Source organism: Miniopterus schreibersii, assembly GCF_964146895.1.
Source record: "Miniopterus schreibersii genome assembly, chromosome: 1".
NCBI lineage: Eukaryota > Metazoa > Chordata > Mammalia > Chiroptera > Miniopteridae > Miniopterus > Miniopterus schreibersii.
Genome location: NC_138101.1, coordinates 145868860 through 145889948, shown reverse-complemented (window position 1 = coordinate 145889948; position 21089 = coordinate 145868860). Strand labels below are relative to the sequence as shown.

Here is a 21089-nt window from a genome sequence, read left to right as displayed (position 1 = left end):
CACATTGTCTTAATTACTTTATCAATAGGAGTTTTATAAATCTTGACATCTGGTAGTGGAAGTTGCTAAGTTTTGTTCTTCTTATAGATTGTCTTAGCTATTCTTAGCCCTTTGCATTTCCATACAAATTTTAGAGTCAGTTTATCAAAATTCCCCCCCACACCCAAAATGCTGCTGGGATTATAAATGTTATCCCATTGAAATTCTATATCAGTCTGAGAAAAATTAATCTATGAATATGAATTTCTTTACATATTATCTAATTTATGTCAATATTTTATTGTTTATAGAGGTTCTTGTGACTATTTTGTAAGATTTTTTTTCAAGGATCTGATGTATTTTATGCTATTAAAAATAGTGTCTATTTTAAAATTTCACTTTATATTTTGTTGGTGACATACAAAAATACAATTAATGTTTATATTAACCTTGTATCTAATAACTTTGCTAAATACATTTAAGTTTATAGATTGTTTTGAGTTTTCTACATACAAAATTATGTCTGCAAATAATATCTTCCCTTCTAATCTCTGTACTGTTTATTTCTTTTTCTTGCACTTTATTTCACTGACTAGCACCTACAGTGAAAAGATGAGTAGAAGTGATGATGGTGGTTATCCTAGTCTTCTGGATTTTCAGGGAAAAAGCTTTTGATAGTTCACCATTAAGTATGATGTTTGTTTTAGGATTTTTGTAGATACTCTTTATCAGATTAAAGAAATTACCTTCTAATCCCAGTTTGTTTAGTTTGTTGATTATCATGAATACACGCTGAATTTCCTCAAATGTTTGCATCTACAGAGATTACTATTTGATTTTTTCTCATATATTAAATTGGTTGTGTTTCTTCCTTAAATGTTTGGAAGAATTCACCAGCAAAACCTTTGGGCATGAACATTAAGGAAAGGTTTTTAAATTACAGATTCAATATCTTAAACAGACATGAAACTATTCAGATTTTCCATTTCTTCTTGTATAAAGGTGTTTTTCTAGGATATTGCCTATTTCTTCTAAATTTTCAAATGTTTTGGCACTAATTCCTAATATCTCATTTAATATTCTCTAATATTTTTATTTGTAGGATTTACACTAATGCTCTCGTTTTTTATCCTTGATATTGGTAATCTGTACCATCTCTATCTCGATCTGTACTAGAGGTCTTATTTTCACTAGTCTTTTCAAAGAATCATTTTTTTGTTTTGTTGATTTCATTATCAATTTCATATAGTGATCCTGAATTCAGTAATCTGGCTAAATTCTCTTATTATTTCTAGCAGTGTGTTGTTTGGGGTGTGGTGAGACTTTTGATTACCTATTCAACTTAATGGTTATTGGTTTATATAGGTTTTCAAATCTTCTTGAACCAATTTTGGTAATTAATAACTTTATTAAAAATTATCCACTTAAGTTTTCAAGTTTATTGTCAAAGTTTTAAATAATATTATCTTGTGATGTATTGTTATACCTCCTTTTGTTCTGAATACTGTTTTCTTTGTTTTACTTCATCAGTATTACTAGAGGTCTATCTGTGTGTTTTTATGTTGTTTTTGCTCCTACCTAATAATTCTTTATCTTCCATTTCATTTATTATTGCTCTTGTTTTATTTTTCCTTCCCTCTACATTCTTTGCTAATCTTTTTTTCTTTCTTTCTCTGAAGTCAGATTGTTTGGGAATCTAATCCTGACTCAGCTATTTACTAGCCAATTAATCTTGGAAGTGTTACGAAACATTTTTGCATCTGTTTCCAATCTATGAAATGGGAATAACAATAGTACCTACACATGGGTTTGTCATAAGTTTATATACAAACACTTTAGAACAGCAACTGGTGCATATTAATAACTACTCCAATGTTAGCTATTATAGTATTGTCATCATCAGTAGCGCCTACTATCACTACTACTACTGTTTTTGAGTTGAAGCCAACTCATTTAATTTTTAGGTTTTTTTCTCTTAATGCTTTCGAGGTCATAAATTTTAGCTGTAAATACTACTTCGATATGTCCCTCACATTTTGATATGTATGGTATTTATATTATTGTTCAGTTTGTAAATTTTGAAATGCCCATTTTAAATCCCTCCCAAGAAGTTATTGAGGACTGACTTTTTAAAGTTTATAATATATAAATTTTAAAACCCTACTCATGCCCAGCTGGCGTGGCTCAGAGGTTGAGCACTGACCTATGATCCAGGAGATCAAGGTTTGATTCCTGGTCAGGGCACATGCCTGGGTTGCAGTCTCAATCCCCAGTAAGGGGCATGCAGGAGGCAGCCGATCAAGGATTCTCTCTCACTGATGTTTCTCTCTCTTTCTCCCCCTCTCCCTTCCTCTCTCTGAAATCAATAAAGACATATTTAAAACAAACAAAAAATGCTATTCATGATATAAGTAGCTTGAAATGTATTAAGATACTCTGTGACCTAGTTTCTAGCCAATTTATGTAACTGTTCCATGTGCATCTAAAAAATGTTTATTTTCTCTTTATTAAATACATTTATATACTTGAATAAACTTAATAATTTTTGCTTCAAAGTTTCTATAGTCTTGGCTTTTTATAAGCTTTAATAGAAGTATACTAAAATTTTCACATTAATTATGTAGCTGTCAATTACTTCTTGAAATTGCATCAGCTTTTTGTCTATTTACTGGCTATTTTTATTTCCTTTTATTTCCTCTTTTAGTAGATAGTTCCTCTTGTGAATATAGAATATCATTGTATTTTTCTTTTTTCCTTAAAGTCTATTTTGTCACTTGTTAATACTTTATACCAGCCTTTTTTTGGTTAATCCTCATCCAAGGATAGTTTTTCCATTGATTTCAGAGACAGTGGGAGGGAGGGAAAGAGGGGGAGAGAGAAACATTAATGTGAGAGAGACACATCGATTGGTTGCCTCCTGTATGAACCCCGACCAGGGCTGGGATCCAACCTGCAACCCAGGTATGTGCCCTTGATCAGATATTGAACCGTGACCCTTCGGTGCTCAGGCCAGTACTAACCACTTTGCCACATCAGCCAAGGAAAACCCTCTCTATTTTTTATAATTACTTGCTATTGTTTTTGCTGTCTTAACACAAAAATAGTTTTCTTAGCTAATTAAACTGACCAACAGCTTTGATCAATTTGAGTTCCTATTATTTTGCAGCTGTTACTATCCCTCTTCATTTTTCTTTTTACTAAATAACTTTTACTCTTCTTTCATTGAGGGTCTATGAGAGGTAAACTCAGTCTTTTGTAACTGAATATGTCTTCATTTTGCCCTTGTTGTCCTCATTATCTGGTATAACATTCTATTTTGATATTTTCCACTCATCACATGACGATATTAAGCCATTATCTTTTGACATTGGATTTGCTGATAAAAAAAGAAGTCTGTTTTAAATGTAATTGTCATTCCTTGGAAATCTATATTTTCTGGTATCATTTAAGATTTTTCCCCCTTAGCCGGGCCGGGAGTGGCTCAGCGGTTGAGCATCGACCTAGGATCCAGGCAATCAGCGTTCGATTCCCAGTCAGGGCACATGCCGGGTTGTGGGCTCAATCCCCAGTCAGGGCGTGCAGGAGGCGGCCGATCAATGACTCTCTCATCATTGATGTTTCTATCTCTCTCTCTCTCCCCCTCTCCTTTCCTCTCTCTGAAATTAATAAAGACATATTTTTTTAAAAAAAGAAAAAGTTTTTTTCCCTTTACTTTTGCATACTCTGATGTTTTCCTACAATTCCTAAAACCAAAGATTTTCTTCATTTATCCCACTTGACACTCAGCAGGCACATTTTACTAATGTCTTTCTTCAATTGCAGAAAATTCTGAGCTCTTCAAATTCTTCAAAATTCTTTTCAAGAGCTGTTTCCTCCATTCTCTACCTAAAACTCCTATTAGACATATATACATCTTCTGTTTCTTTTACCATCTGTTGATATGTATTTGTCTCTAAACACATATGACATATATTTGTCTCTAAATCTGTCTCTCTCTCTGTCACTCTGCGTTACATTCTGATGAATATCTCAATACAAGCTTCCAAATCATTTATTTTAGTCAACTATGTTCGTGGTCTACCATCTCAGACACTGATTTTTTATTTCAATGATTATATTTTTCATTTCTAAAATGTATAATTGACTTATATCTACCTGTTTCTGTTTTATTCCTGCTTGTTTCTAAATCTCTTCCTTTTTTGAGAAGGTTATGTCTTCATTTATCTCTTTAAGCACCCTTAAACCTATTTAGTTTAGAGTAGACTGTTAGATAAAATTATTTTTCATGTTTCAATTTTTGATACGTGGCTATCTCTCCTAGCATTAATATTTCTCATAGTTTTAAAGTTTTGCTGCCTGGCCGGGCGTGGCTCAGCGGTTGAGCATCAACCTAGGATCCAGGTGATCAGGGTTCGATTCCTGGTCAGGGCACATGCCTGGGTTGCAGGCTCGATCCCCAGTCGGGGGCGTGCAGGAGGCACCTGATCAATGACTCTCTCATCATTGATGTTTCTCTATCTCTCTCTCCCTCTTCTTTCCTCTCTCTGAAATCAATAAAGATATATTAAAAAAAAGTTTTGGTTTGCTGACTAATTTTCAGGATGTGGGGGTATGTATGCTTTTTCTCTTTATTCCTCTCTGTGTTCACCCATATTATCTATCATTTTAAAGATGCTTTCACCCAGTTCCCCAGTCTAGTTTAAGTTTTTATAATCATATCTCAGAGTTTCTATTCCATGATCCTGCTAGGGATAGCACAGATTCAGTATAGAACCAATGGTGGAGTGGTTTAGTGCATGGTCACAAGGCTGCATTTGTAAGTTCCTCCCTCCATAAGACTTCAGGTTGCTAAACATTGAAGTCCTTGATGGCAGTCAGCAATAGCTTTATTTTCTGCTTGCTCTGCCAGGGGAGATGGGGCAATAATCAGGTCCTGGCTTTAAGTAATAAGCCTGGCTACTATTTTAAGTGGTTCCAATTTATCCTTATTGCTCTTAAGAGCCAAATTCCTGGAAACCTGCATTTCCAGACCCAGAGCCTAATAGGTCCAATCATTCAATTCCTTTCATTATCCTGTACTTTTGTATCATTTCTTAGCCACAGAAATGTTTAGCATGTTTTTGAGGTTATCAATATCCTTTTAGTTCTCTCCTTTTTTTTACATTTTGTTTTTCATTACATGTGTGATCAGAGTGGATATGTCAAAGGTGAACTCACAAGGCCATTTGGACCAGAGGTTGAAAAATACTTTTAAAAGATCCCTACATAAAAGAAAATCATGTACTCTCTGATACACTAGCTTGTCTCTCCAATGTTGTTCAGAATAGTCATTAACCACAGTTAAATAAAGAAATCCCTGCTGCTACTCCCCTGGAGCATGCTACAAAGAAAAGTCCATATGAGAAGCAGCTTGATCAATAATCACACATCTACCATTTAGAGTAACTGTCCTTGTGACTTTAAGTATGGGACTGACATCTGAAAAGAACCATTTTCTCTATTCAAGGCAACTAATTATATAGGCTATGTACCTCTTAACTGAAAAACAGGTGGGCCTTTCGTGATTCTCAATTTCAACTACTTTGGAGGGTAGCTGACAATTTCTTCAAAGTATGCCTTGAAGATACATTGAAGTATCCCTTACACTATATTTTGTATCACCATATAGCCTAAATTCTGTATTTTAAATTAAACCAACCCAAATATATCTTCCAAATATAGAACATGCCAATAAATTATCTAGACATTTTTGCATGATGTGGCAATCCAAAGTTAAATTTACAGAAAAATACGTATCTTTATAAATATATCAATATGATATATTAATCTATAAAATAAAAATATTGAATTTAAAACTGCCAAAAAATTTGTGGTGATCACTGTATAAAGCCTGAGATTTTTACCCCCATATCTAACAGTGCTTTAAATAACATTTTCAACTTGTGCTCAGCCGGTGTGGCTCAGTGATCGAGTATCCACCTATGAACCAGAAGCTCCCTCACAGTTTGATTCCTGGTCAGGGCACATGCCGGGTTGCGAGCTTGATCCCCAGTAGGGGGCATGCAGGAGGCAGCCAATCAATGATTCTCTCTCATCATTGATGTTTCTATCTCTCTTTCCCTCTCCCTTCCTCTCTCTGAAGTCAATAAAAATATATTTATTTTAAAAAATTTCAACTTGTTCTAACAGTATAACATTTGTACCTGTAGAATCAAGTGCTTTTATAGTCATCACTTATTTACACTTCTACTATCATTTGTACTTGTTTATCTTTCCATTTATCTGGTCTCTAGATGAAATAAAATCAGATAAAGATATAGTCTGAGATCATATCTGGCCTATCTCCATAATGCAGAAGCAGTCAAGTAGGACAGAGAAAGATATTCCTTCACATGTTTAGACTTTTTCTTCCTATTCTACTTCATATTTTTCATTTATCAATGAGGTCTTATTATGATAACAATGTTCTGCCTCTGGCGTTTTCAGTGTAGTATCTTTTCTCTTAAGACTACAATCTCCTCATTTATCATTTTCAATATCACTCCTCAGTCTGATGCTCCTTACTTGCTAAATTGCATTTAATACTTCCTTCTCAAGCTCAGTATAATCTCATGTACCTTTCTATACTCCATGGATTCCAAATAGCTAAGCCTCTGCCCTGGATCAACTACAAGGTTTCTCTTCTATATTCTCATGCTGTAGAAAGGGGCCAAAAATTCGAATGCCTACAAGCATCAGACAAGTAAGATAAATGGATGTGCTATGTCACAGTTGGGTTATGAGAGATGGGACAGGGCAAGTCTTATTCTAAATAAATAGTCATTATCAATTCCAGTGATTATGTCAAACATTCTGTTTTAAGAGAATTCGGATATTGGGAATTTTATGTGAAATCTCTTGATTTTTAAATATTGGCAACTATTTCAGATCTTTAAAAATCACTATGCACACCAAACAAAACTCACATGTGGGTTGGATATGGCCGTGGGTCATCAGTTTTCAATCTCTGTAAAAGATCATTTTTGCTATTTGTTTTGGAAACAAAACACATAGATCTAGCCTTACTGAAGATCCTGTTCTTCAAACTCAGCTAAAGCCTGGCCATTTCTATAAGCCTCAATTGCCCTAATAAACAAATAGGCTTATCCCTCATGTGCCACTCCAAATGTTCGCTTTTACTTATTTTGAATACAGATGGAGAAATAAAATTAATTAAAACCAAGAGAAAAAATGCCCTTAATAATATGCTTCTTCATGAAGAACAAAATCAGGATAAAATGGCAAAATATCCTTAAAAAACAGTAGGAATGGAGATATAGTATATTAAAACTAAGGTATACCACCAAACAACAGAGGAAAAATTATAGTTACAAATGCATAATGTTTTGCCTAACTGGCATTTATTAAGATTGTTTAAGTAAATATATTAGAAAGAGAAGTGTAGAGAATTGAGTATATACCTAAAAATTTTTAAAGGGAATAAAGTGACAAGTCACAAGAAGCAAAGAATATAGACAAATTAGAAATTAAAAAGTGGCAAAATCAGCAGTTGGGTTTTTGAAAAACATTAAAACAACTGATAAACTGCAATTTTAAAAAACAGAAAAACTATAAAAATGTCAGCACTAAGACTTTAAGAAAAAAGAAATTAAAAATAGGAAAATTCTCATAATTATATATTAATATAACTTCTGACCAAGTAAGCATTTTGATTGTATGACTACAGTTATACAAAATTCTAAAACTGATACAGCTTTACAGAACTAAAGTTGACTTTAAGGAGTCAATTCTTATAAAGCCCCCTGTGCAAAAACCAGTCTATACCTAGTGTGCAGGGTCCCCAGCCTTACAGGTGAGTAAGGAAGGTCTCTTCCTACAGGCTCAGGAACCTCGGATTATCTTGGGAACTTGAGAAAAGAGGGATCCATCTAAGTCTACAGTTATTGCGGGCAAAGTCTGATGGCAAGTCCTTGTCTTGGCTTCCTAGCCTCCAGAGGCTTTTAAAAGTCCAGTCTGAGCTTCCTTATGAAAAGTTCCAGCAAAGCAAACTCAAAAGACCTATGTGGTCAATCACTATTCTTGCTGTACATATATATAATCAGGCCAAGTTTCATGAGACTAGAATTACTTTGCAAACAAATTAGTCTTACTTTATCTCTGATAGAAATGAGAATGACTATAGAGAGAAAAATATTGCTTCAGTAGAGAATTATAGCACACCTTTGTGGGTATTACATTCTAGTCCTAATTATTGTCTTTAAGATTTGGTTACCTATCTGTGAACTGGATCCCGAATCCTTCCAGTCCCTCCAATATCTGGCTACAACTCTCCAAATTAAAGTTCCTAATTTTTCTCCCACTCTTTTGTCTTTGAATCATTAAAAATTAAAACTTCCCTTTACCTAAAACTCTGCAAGCTGAAGTTGGACAATTTGATATAAACTTCAGAGAAATCGCCCTAATATCTCATGAGTGGAAAACCATTGTACCTGTTGTCTGGGTCAATTAGAAAGTTCACCAGATCACCTAATGACATCACCAGAGACATTCAAAGTGTAAACCAAGAAATCTGTCATATTGCCAGTGCCTGCCTTCATTCAATTGGAAGCTGTTTTGAGTCCAACACCTAGAAAATCTTCTCAACTGCATCCCTTTGGACTAAAAGGCTGAGTTTATACAGGGTGAGGCAAAAGTAGGTTTACAGTTGTGAGTACATGAAGCACAGAGTCTAATTCTTGCATTACTTATTAATTATTGTATTATTTTCCATACAAACAACTAAAAATCTACTTTTGACCAACACTATAGTTGTTCCGATGATTAACCTGTGTTTTTCTTTTGTTTCCACAGAAATGCCCAGGACTGAGAGACTGGTTCAATGGATTCTGAGACAATCTACCAACTCAGTTTCTAGACTATGAAATTTCTTATGGAAGTTTCAGACAGGGGAATGATGGGATTCAGCACATAACACCTCAAATTATGGCACCTTAAATACAGTAATCCCCCTTTATCCAGCCAGTTTTGCTTTCTGTGTTTCAGTTACCTACAATCAACCTTAGTCAAAAAATAGTAAATGGAAAATTCCAAAAATAAATAATCTGTAAGTTTTAAATTGTACACTATTCTGAGTAGCGTGATGAAATGTTCTGCCGCCCCGTTCTGTCCCACCTGGGTCATGAATCATTCTTTTGTCCAGTGTGTCCACGCTGTATATGCTGCCCACTGGTTAGTCATTTAGTATTCATCTCAGTTATCTGATCAACTGTCACACTATCACGGTGCTTATGTTCAAGTAACTCTTCTTTTACTTAAAAATGGCCCAAAGCACAAGAGTAGTGATGCTGGCAATACAGATATGCCAAAGAGAAGCTGTAAAGTGTTTTCCTTAAGTGAAAAGGCGAATGCAATATTTTGAAAGACCAAATTTCACATAATTTTTGTTACATTATATTGTTATAATTATTAGTTACTGTTGTTAATCTCTTATTGTGCCTAATTTATACATTAAACTTGATCATAGATATATGTGCATAGGAAAAAATATAGTATATATATATGGTTTGGTACTATCCTCCGAGGATAAGGAGAGACTACTGTATTTCAAGCTGAAGGAATTTGAGAAATAGCATGTGCAAGAAGGACTTTCTGACCTTCTCCTGAAGCGGGTCATAAAACCCTCATGTGAAAGATGTTTTTCCTATACCTGGAGGAATGAAACATTCTTATATCCAAGACAGGGGACACCAAGAAGAAATATTAACTAAAATATTAACTCACCCTAAAAGTAAATCTTGCTATATTTCCCCTAATTTACTATACTTAGCTCATCCCCTTTGTCCTATCATATCTTTCTACAAATTTCCACTCTTCATCAGATCTAGTATTAAAAACACTCAGGTTTAACCATTTCTTTGGGTCTTCATTTCCTTATGAGGAGTCCCCTGTCAAGTAAAATTTATATTAAATAAATTTGTATACTTTTCTCCCATTAATCTGTCTTCCTCAGTTTAATTTTCAGACCCAGCCAGGGACCCTAAGAAAATTAAGGAGAACTTTTTCCTCCCCTACAGCAGTAAATTACAGAGTACTATGACATATACACAAATGAAAGTAGGGTCAATGGACTGAAGTAGCATGAGAAGGTAATACCGTTGTAATGAACCCAGTTATTAATTAACTGGAAAAGAGTAAAGGGAAGGACAAATTTTATAGGCATACCATTTGTGCAGCTTTGCCAGGAAGCTGCAGTTTAACACTTCCCAGGAAGCCACTGGTCTGTCCCCTCCTGGGGGAAAGGACTGGGAAGGGGAAGAATAGACTGGGTGACATAGGAAAGGTACTTGCGTGTCAGTCACACCTGGGAACAGGTCACTGGCGAGAGCAGGCGTGGTCACTGCAAGCATGGGAAGATTTAAGATACTTAAGATCCTAAACAAAGGAGCTGCTCTCTCTTGCCTCTTGGCATGTTGCCCCGGACTCCTGGCTTGCAGGGCTTTTATCCTCCTGCATTTGCCCATATGGCCCATGGCCATGTGGACCCCACACACAATGGACTAATGGACTGCAACTAGCCTAATGCTATGTCATACCCAGCTCCACTATAGAATTAAAACTTTGGACTCTGCTTCTGCTTCTAGTTCTCCTGAATCCCCAGCTGCACCTCTTCCAGGACTGGACTAAGGGAAATGGGACTTTGCAAACCCAAGGATGTAACTCCACACAAATAAAAATCATTCATCTTCCCATGTGAGTCTGAGAAAGTTATTATTCTTGAGATATCATAAGGATCTGACCCCCAGCACTCAGTGGGGAAAGGGATCCCCCACTTCCACCAGCGTATACTCTATTTCCACGAATAACAAAGGGAGTGATCGATTTAGTGAGGTTGGTATGGATAAGAAGGGGTTTATCAAATAGGTGACAGCAGAGCACAGCTTTAAAGTATGATTAGGAGTTTACTGGAAATAGAACAAGAAAATAAAATATTAAAGAATTTCCACCAGCCTTGGCCAGTTTGGCTCAGAGGTTAGAGCGTCAGCCCTTGGACTGAAGGGTCCTGGGTTCAATTCTGAATAAGGGCACATACTCGGTTGCAGGCTCTATCCCTGGCCCTTGTCAGGGGGCGTGCGGGAGGCAACCAATCAGTATGTCTCTCTCACATTGATGTTTCTCCCTCTCTGTCTCTACCCCTCCCTTCCACTCTCTCTGAAAAATCAGTGGAAAAAAAATCCTTGGGTGAGGCTTAACACCACCACACCACCAACAACAAATAATAATAATAATATAAAAGAGTTTCCCCCAAACTTCAAAAGTATAGAGGAGGTGGATTTGACACTGTTATAATCTGGTTATTACCTAACAGAAAAGGAGTAAAGGGAAGACTAGATAATAAAAGCATGCCATCTACCAGCTTTGCTAATTTAACACTCTCCAACTCTGTTTCCTGCTGATCGCTGGGGGAAGGGACTGGACAAAGACATTGTAAACAAATGCCCAGTAAGGTCTGAGTGATGCGGAAAGGTGCCTACCAGTCTGTCAGTCACACCTGGGAACAAGTCAGTGGCCAGAATGTGCATGGCCACTGCAAACACGCAAAATCTAAATATTTAAACTTCTGAACAAAGGGGCCTCTCTCTCTCTCTGGTGCACCGGGTCCCTGGCTCTCCTGTTGCAGAGGGCACACTCCTCTGCTCCCACATGGCTCACAACCATGTGGGACTCCACACAATGGACTAATAGACTTTAATTAACTAATGCTGAACTGGACCTGGCTGCACCATGGAGCAGACACTCTGGACACTAGCCTTGCTTTTCACTCTACTGGAACCCCAGCTGCACCTCTTTCAGGACTGGTTTAAAGGCCACGGGACTTTGGAGCCCAAGAAATGTAACTCCACACAGATAAACCCTTTTACCACATCTCATTCTCCCATGCAAATGTTAGAAAATTCATTTTCTAAAGATATAACAAGAACCTCGCTCCCATGAGCAATGGAGAAGTTTGATTCTCCGGCAACAGTGTGATACAGTGAAAAAGCAGTGACCATGAAGATAAAGACCCCAGATAATAGTCCTGGTTGTTCTACTATTTACCTCAAGCAAATTAAACTCTCTGGATCTAATTTTTCTTACTCGTAAAATGAGGGAATTACATCAATGTAGAGTGTCAAACTTTAATGTAAGTATAAATAAGGTCTAGGGTAGCGCCTGAAATCTTTTTAACAATTACAGGTGATAGGAGAGCTACTGGTCCACTGACCTATACATTGAGTATTTGGACATTAAATTATTTCTACAGCTTCCTTGTACCTTAAGGGCTTATTTCAAATAATTCTTCTACTATATTGAATTGTTTTAGGCAAATAGGATTTTGAGAAGAATAAAACCAAAGAAGAAAATTAGAAGGCTAAGAAAAAAGAAGATAATTATCAGGTGAGGCTACACTTAAAAAATCATTTTCCTTTATGACTAAATAGAGTTTACTCTTTGGAAAATAAACACATTTAAATATAATCACTATCACAGTTAATATGGTAGTATATCTTTTTAAATCCTTATAAAAAGAATTTATTGGACATATGAACAAGTAGTTTAAAGTTTCAAGAAATGAGAAATACCAAAAGATAAATTATAATATACATAATAGTAATGCACAACTTGAAAATACAATGAAAAAAATGTTCCCTTTTTAAGTAATAAAAAAATCAAATCTTTTGACAATTTAACATGGGAAGTTAGATATTTATTCAAACAAAAGTATAAGACTACAATGAAGTACGAACAAATGAAGTCTTAGATGTAAGGATTAAAGATAGTAATATAACTTCATCCAATTTAATATGCAGATTTAATTCAATGCACATTAAAGTTTCTGAGGACTAATTATAGAACTTGATAAATTAATAGTGAAATTCTTCTGTAAGAACAGAGAAAAAAATAGTTTTTTAAAATTTAAGGTAGGCTCAAGTTATTAAAAGCAGTAGTTTGCAAATCCATATGTGATATAGTGATTTATAATTAAAAAAACTGTATATTTGTTCTTCATCCCCTTTTCTGGCAGAGAGCTCCTAAAATCCTTGGAATTTCCTAAGTGAAGAGAGCCTTAAATGTATCCTTTGCTATGTTAATGAGGCTGCCAGGGCAACTGACCAAGTAATTAGAGGGCTGAATTTTCAGTCTTACCCCGCTGACATATATGGAGAGGAGAGGGGCTAGTGGTTGAGCCAATCAATGGCTGATTATTTAATTAACTATGCCTATGTAATAAAGCCTCCATAAAAACTCCAAATGATAGCCCAGTCGCGAGTGGCTCAGGGGTTGAGCACCGACCTAGGATCCAGGAGATCGACGTTCGATCCATGGTCAGGGAACCCAACCCCAGCAGAGAAGACCTGAAGACAAGGGTTGTTGATAGCTCCAAACAGGGTACTCAGGGCCAGTCACAAACAGTGTCTGACATTGGCCTGTAACAGAGACCATTCAAAATGACTGGGAGTCCTAGGAGGCCTACCTAATACATAGAAACAAACCCAAATAGGCAGCCTAAATGGGGAGACCAAAAAATAAGCCCCAAATGAAAGAACAAGAGAAGTCTCCAGAAAAAGAGCTAAATGAAATGGAGTTAAGCAATCTATCGAATATAGAGTTCAGAATACTGATTGTAAGGATGCTCAACAGCATGAAAAAAGATATGGAAACTATGAAGGAAATGAAGAACGACATAGCAGAAATAAAGAATATACTGGAAGGAATAAACAGCAGATTAGAGGAAGCTGAGGATCAGATCAGCAAGTTAGAAGACGGGGTAGAAAAAATCACTCAATCAGAGGTACAAAAAGAAAAAACAATTAAAAAACAGGAGGACAGTCTGAGGGAGCTGTGGGACAACATGAAATGTAACAATATTCACATCATAGGAGTGCCAGAAGAGGTTGAAAGTAAGCAAGGGTTAGAGAACCTGTTTGAAGAAATAATGGCAGAAAACTTCAATAACCTGGTAAAGGAAAAAGTCACACAATTCAGGAGGCACAGAGAGTCCCAAGCAAGAAGAATCCAAAGAGGCCCACACCCAGACACATCATCATTAAAATGCCAAAAATTCAAGACAAAGAGAATCTTAAAGGCAGCAAGAGAAATGCAAGCTGTTACCTACAAAGGAGCTCCCATAAGGCTGTCAGCTGACTTCTCACCAGAAACTCTACAGGCCAGAAGGGAATGGCATGAAGTATTCAAGGTAATGCAAAACAAGGATCTGTAACCAAGACTACTCTATCCAGCAAGATTATCATTCAAAACAGATGATGAAATAAAGAGCTTCCCAGACAAAAAAAGGCTAAAGAAGTTTATCACCACCAAACCAGGATCACAGGAAATGTTAAAGGGACTGCTGTAATCAGAAGTAGAAAAACAGAGAAAGAGAAACATAGGCATAAAGAATTAAAATGGCTATAGATAAGTATCTATCAATAATAACCTTAAATGTAAATGGATTAAATGCTCCACTAAAAAGACATAGGGTGGTTGAATGGATAAGAAAACATGACCCAAATATATGCTGTCTACAAGAGACCCACCTCAAAACAAAAGACTCACACACGATGAGAGTTAAGGGATGGAAAAATTTTTTTCCATGGAAATGGAAATGAAAAAAAAAAGCTGGGATAGTAATACTCACATTGGACAAAAGAAATTTCAAAATGAAGATGACAACGAGAGACAAGAAAGGTCACTACATAATACTAAAGGAATTGATCCAACAAGAGGATATAACCCTGATAAACATATATGCACCCAATACAGGAGCACCTAAATTTATAAAAAAGCTTCTAGAGGACATTAAGGGAGAGATCAACAGCAAGACAGTCATACTAGGGGACTTTAACACCCCACTGATTTCACTGGATAGGTCTTCCAGACAAAAAATCAACAAGGAAACAGTGACCCTAAATGACATCCTAGATCAGATGGATTTAATTGACATTTACAGAACATTCCACCCCAAAGCTGCAGAATGTACATTCTTCTCAAGTGCCCATCAATAGATGAGTGGATAAATAAGCTGTGGTACATTTACACCATGGAATACTATGCAGCGGTAAAAAAGAAGCATCACTTATCCTTTGGGACAACATGGGGGGAACTGGAGAGTATTGTGCTTAGTGAAATAAGCCAGTCAGAGAAAGACAAGTACCACATGATCTCACTCATATGTGGAATGTAATAAACAAAATAAACTGATGAACAAAACAGATCCAAAGACAGAAGCATGGAACAGACTGAGGGACCTCAGAGGGAAGGTGGGGGTGCAGGTGGGGGAGTGGGTGGGGAGAGATTAATCAAAGAAATTATAGGTCTATAATCATAACCCATGGACACAGACATTGTTATGGGGAAGACCTGGGATTGGGGTGGATGCGGGGTGGAGGGGATCAATGGGGGAAAAAGAGTACACCTGTAATACTTTCAACAATAAAGTTAAATTAAAAAAATAAATAAAATACTAAAAACATAACTACCATATAATCCGGCAATCCCACTTTTGGGATATTTATCGGAAGAAAACAAAAATACTAACTTAAAAAGATAATATGCACCCCCATGTTCATTGTAGCATTATTTACAATAGCCAAGACATGGGAACAACCTAAGTATCTATCAGTGAATGAATGAGTAAAGAAAGCAATTGTGGCATATATATACATACACATAAAGACACATGTATGTTCAGCCATAAAAAAGAATGAAATCTTGCTATTTCCAACAAGGATGAACGTGAGGGCATTATGCTACGTGAAATAAGTCAGACAGAGAAAAAGAAATACTATATGATCTCTCTTATATGTGGAATCTAAAAGCAACAACAACAACAAAATACCAAGCTCATGGATACCGAGAACACATTGTTAATTGCCAGAGGCAGTGGGTGAGGGTGGGGATAGGAGAAAAGCGTCAAAAGGTAAAAAGAAAAAAGACAGATATAGAAAATTTGAATCATATTAAAAATATTGATTTTATATACATACATACATGTTTATATATATGCTAATGTATATGACACAAATATATTATATATAATAAATATAAAACACTGATGCGTATCTATTGTTTCTAAAATAATGAAAATACCATATTCTAAATCTTGAAGATGAAATAAAATATTAGCAATTCTTAGAAAATTGCATTAAAAGAATTTAAAACCAAAAGCCAAGAAAAATCAGTCATATTTTTATGAACTAACAATGAATAATCTAAAAGGATAATTAAGAAAATTAGATTTACAATAACATCAAAATGAATAAAATGCTTAAGAATAAATTTAACCAAGAAAACACAAGACTTACACACTGAAAACTATAAAACACTGCTGAAAGAAATTAAAGATACCCTATATAAATGGAAAGACATTCCATTTCCATGGATTGGAATACTTAATATTGTTTAGATGAGAGTATGGCCCAAAACAATCTACAGATTCAATGAAATTCCTATTAAAACATCAGCTCCCTTTTTAGTAGAACTAAACAAGTGATTCTAAAGTTCACATGGAATTGTAAGATATCCTAAATAGTCAAAAAAAAGTTATAAAGAAGGACAAAGTTGGAAGACTCTCATTTCCAGATTTCAAAAATTACTACCAAGTTACAATAATCTAAACAGTGTGGTACTGTCATCTGATCTGAATGGAATAGAAGTGAGAGTCCAGAATAAACCCAAACATCTGTGGTCAACTAATTTTTGACAAGAATGCCAATACTGTTCATTGGGGGAAAGAAAAGTCTCTTCAACAAATAGTGCTCGGACAAATAAAACCCACATACAGAAGAATAAAGTTGTATCCTTACCTCACACCATATACAAAAATTAATTTAAAATAAATAAAAAACCTACACATAAAAGCTAATACTATAAAGCCCTTAGAAGAAAACATAGCGGGAAATCTTCATGACCTTCAATTTGGTAAAGGTCTCTTAGATATGACACCAAAAGCATGAACAACAAAAGAAAAAATAGATAAACTGAACTTCAAAATTAAAAAACTTTCTGTATCAAAGGACACTATCAGAGTAAAAAAACCTCACTGACCGGGCAAAAATATTTGCAAATCATATATCTGATAAAGCTTGTATCCAGAATACATAAAGAATGCTTAAAACTGAATAGAGACAACCCAATTTAAAAGTGAGCAAAGGACTTGAGACATTTCTCTGCAGAGGATATACAAATGGAAGTGATTACATGAAAATTTGCTCAATGTCATTAGTCATTAGGAAAATGAAAATCACACTGAGATACCAGTTCACACCTACTAGAACAATAGTTGGAAAAAAAGGAAAATATTGAGTGTTGACAAGGATGTGGAGAAATTGAAACACTCATGCATTGCTGGTGGGACTGTGAAATGGTGCAGCTGATGTGTAAAATAGTTTGGCAGCTCTTATATAGGTAAACACAGAATTACCATATGACCTAGCAATTTCACATCTAGGTATATACTTGAAAGAATTGAAAACAGGCATTCAGCAAAAACTTGCAAAGGAATGTGCAGAGCAGCAGCTCCATTTACAATAGTCCCATCAATGGGAGAATGGATAAACAAAATGTATTTGTACAATTGAATATTATCCAGCCATAAAAAGAAACAACATGGCTGAAACTTGAAAATGGTATGCTAAGTGAAAGAAGTCAGACGCAAAGACTACATATTGTATGATTCCCTATATAAGAAATATCCAGAATAGGGGAATTAACCGTCAGAAAGCAGATTAGTCATTGCCAGGAACTACTGGGAGGAGAGAATAGGGAGTGAATAATGAGTAGAGGCTTCTTTCAGGATGATGAAATGTGCTGGAACTAGATAGTTGTGATGATTGCACAACACTGTGAATGTCCTAAGTGAATTGAACACTTTGGTGAATTTTATCTGTAGTTTATCACAATTTAAAAATTATTTTTAATTAAAAAAATCTTTTGCATGATAAAATTAAGTTTCATATCAAGAAAGGCAATTAAAGAGGAAAACTGTGGTAAAGGCAATTTATAAAAGGTCAGTATCTGAAGATCTGAATTATTTATAAAGATTTGATACAAAGATATAGGATCAATTTCCAAAGTTACCAGGCTAAGTGGTCAAAACTGATGCACAGTTATATACCTAGAAATAATTACAGTAAAATTCCTCACAAAAATAGACAGGCCACTAGAAAGTAAATGCTTATTAAAACATCTTTAAGGTATGTATTCTAAATGCCTTATAAAAGAGTTAAAAAGCAAATGTGATCAAGTCATAGTGAAATAAGTCTAAACATCTCCACTAATACTGTGAAACTACTAAAGAATCTGACAATAAGTAACAACAGCTATAAAGCTAGTCAAGTACTTTGACCTACTAATTTCAGTTTGGGGGCTACACTTTTTTAAAATATATATATTTTTATTGATTTCAGGGAGAGGAAGGGAGAGGGAGGGAGAGATAAAAACATCAATGATGAGAGAGTCATTGATCAGCTGCCTCCTGCATGCCCTCTGCTGGGGATTGAGCCCAAAACCCAGGTGTGTGCCCTGTCTGGGAATCAAACAGAGATCTCCTGGATCACAGGTCAATGCTCAACCGCTGAGCCACTCCGGCTGGGTAGGGACTACACTTTTAAAGGAACACCCAAAGTAGGAGAAGCATTAAGTACTTTGAAAAAAGATATTCATAGTTATTACAACTAACATGAGAGAAAATGAAATAATTTAAATAATCACTAAAAGAATAGAGCTAAATGAACTATTATTATTGCCTAAGCATAATGGGATATGTATATATGTGAGTGAATATACATATATATACACACACATATATTTAAAATGACAACTATGGAACTAACTATTCAAAAGACTTAAAATGTATGTAAGAAATAATGTCAAAGTAAATCACAAAATAGTGCTCACATTGATTTCAACTCTATAGATACATATTGAGAATTTGGAGTGTTTAAAACTCAACAGGCTCTTTTAAAAATAAGCTGTAGAGAGTGATCATTTCCTGGCAATTATTTTCCAATCACATTCTTTGCCCAAAGATTGGTAAAAAAACAAAAACAAAACCCCAAACATGTAAGGCAAATAAAAAATCTTTATGGGATAAACTATAAGTTCAGAAGAAAATCTTAAGTGATCAAATTAAGATATTTTATTTAGTTATACCCGTACTCTAAACTGTTTTTGGTTGAGATAAAAGTTTTCAGGCCAATATCTCAACAACATTTTGAGGAAATACTTTTTTCACCGTGTTTAAAATACCAGTTACATTCTTGTAATTAAAACATTTTTCATATAATACTTTAGTCAAGATACACAGATATGCTTTTAAATAACAAGGAAGAAAAGTCAATTAAATGCACGTAAACTATATTTTCCTGTAGATGTTGAAATATGAATAACTGTCATAAGACCAATAAAAATATATCTTTAATAGATTAAAAAAATGTAACTCTCTGCAGTTCTCATCCTACAAGCAACCTGTGTACAAATAGCTGCCTAAACACTGCTCTGAACATAGAAGCCATCATAAAAAGCTAACAAAGGCAAACTGGAGCTTTTAGATATTTTTGCCTGTTCAGAAGCTGAAGGGAGGAAGCCTTGAAAAGCAGAGGCAGTAAAAAAAGTATAGTTTAAGGGAGCTGTCTCATGGTTTAAGAAACAATGTCCTGCCCCAAATTCTCTCTCCTACCAGAATTTTTTCTTATAGTTCCTGAGAATCTACCAGTGAGTTATAATTAATAGGCATCATCCTTTTATCAAAATCAGTACCTCTGAAACAATTAGGCAGTCATACTTTATTACACAGTACTATGAATATGTTCAATTTCTTTCACTTCTCTCCTTAAGGCCTAAATGAAGTAAACTGCAATTGGAGGGAATGGAAAAGAAAGCAGCACTGTGTCATCTACTATGGCAGTCTTCCCAAGTCTATATGTCTCCCAGAATCCATTTTTCAAAACTCCTTATCCTCTCTTCCTTACAATCAAAGTTTTCATTCACTAGCCCAGTAAGCTATATCTTTTCTCACTTCTCCAAAAAATTTTTAGTCATAAGAACAGTATTTTTAAAAAATGAACTCACCTAAAATTTATTAACACCGGCAAACATGAGAAGCTTCTTAAAATCTTAAGATCTCTATCCATTTAAAACCTGCTTTTCTTTTAAATTTTACCACCATTTAAACCTTCTGCTTATATGCATATAGCTCTACTATACATTCATTTATTAGAGATTATAATATAAAGGCTTTAATTGAGCCTTGTAAACAAAAATTATACTTAAAGAAATCTTTTCAACATAATATTCATCAACTCATTCTTACTTTGCTTCAACTTATGGAAATCACCGACTCTATCCTTGGTAGCCTGCTTTAGCATATCTGCTTGAATTCTGGGTTCACTCTCCAAGTTTGGGCCTGGAATTAAGCGCTGAAGAAGACTGGAAGGGTTCTGTTTTGAAGTTCCAGGGTTTCCATTGTGATTTATATGAGAATCTATGACAGAGAAACATCAAGTTAAGGTCCTATTTGCAGAAAAATTTCACAGGACCTGCTTTAGAAAAGCTAAGACACCCTGTTGTCTGACACTGGGTAGTCAGGTAGCATTTTTTTTTTTAACGACTTATTGTAATTTCTTTAACCAAATTTTATAACCAATGTGATTCCAGCTGTGTGATGTGTACTAATCAGTCCCCACGAGCATCTCCAGTACTGATTATAAACCTATTCGCCAAAGGGATATACAGTAGAAACAGAAAAATTAAAATTGCAATGATACAAGTTGGATGACTCTTTTCCTCCTTCCAAATGATACATTCTGTCAGAAATCTCCAAAATCCAGTTAGGCTTTTAGAAGTTCCAAAGTCTAAGTCATTTTCATCTATACAGTTACAACTGTTAACTCGTGACTTTTTTCTTATTAGTAGCTCCTGGATATAACATTTCTTTCACCCACCCCCTTTTTTTCTTCATCAAAGCCTTGATTTAGATCCATAATTATTACAATTAATTTTTATCATATCAATTCTCATTTTAGGAGAACATTTCTGTAAAATCAAATAGGGTATTCAGAAAACAGAAACAT

The 21089-nt window shown here is 35.1% G+C and overlaps 1 protein-coding gene across 4 annotated transcripts in view; it reads right to left on the bottom strand.

Moving 5' to 3' along the window:
- The window catches only part of GOLM2 (golgi membrane protein 2), an 82149-nt gene that overhangs the window by 15634 nt on the left and 45426 nt on the right, over positions 1–21089 (bottom strand). For all 4 annotated transcript variants that reach the window (XM_081123564.1, XM_081123562.1, XM_081123565.1 and 1 more), the window contains one exon: positions 20330–20500. In XM_081123564.1, the coding sequence (XP_080979690.1) occupies positions 20330–20500 (171 nt within the window). The remainder of the gene's footprint in view (positions 1–20329; positions 20501–21089) is intronic.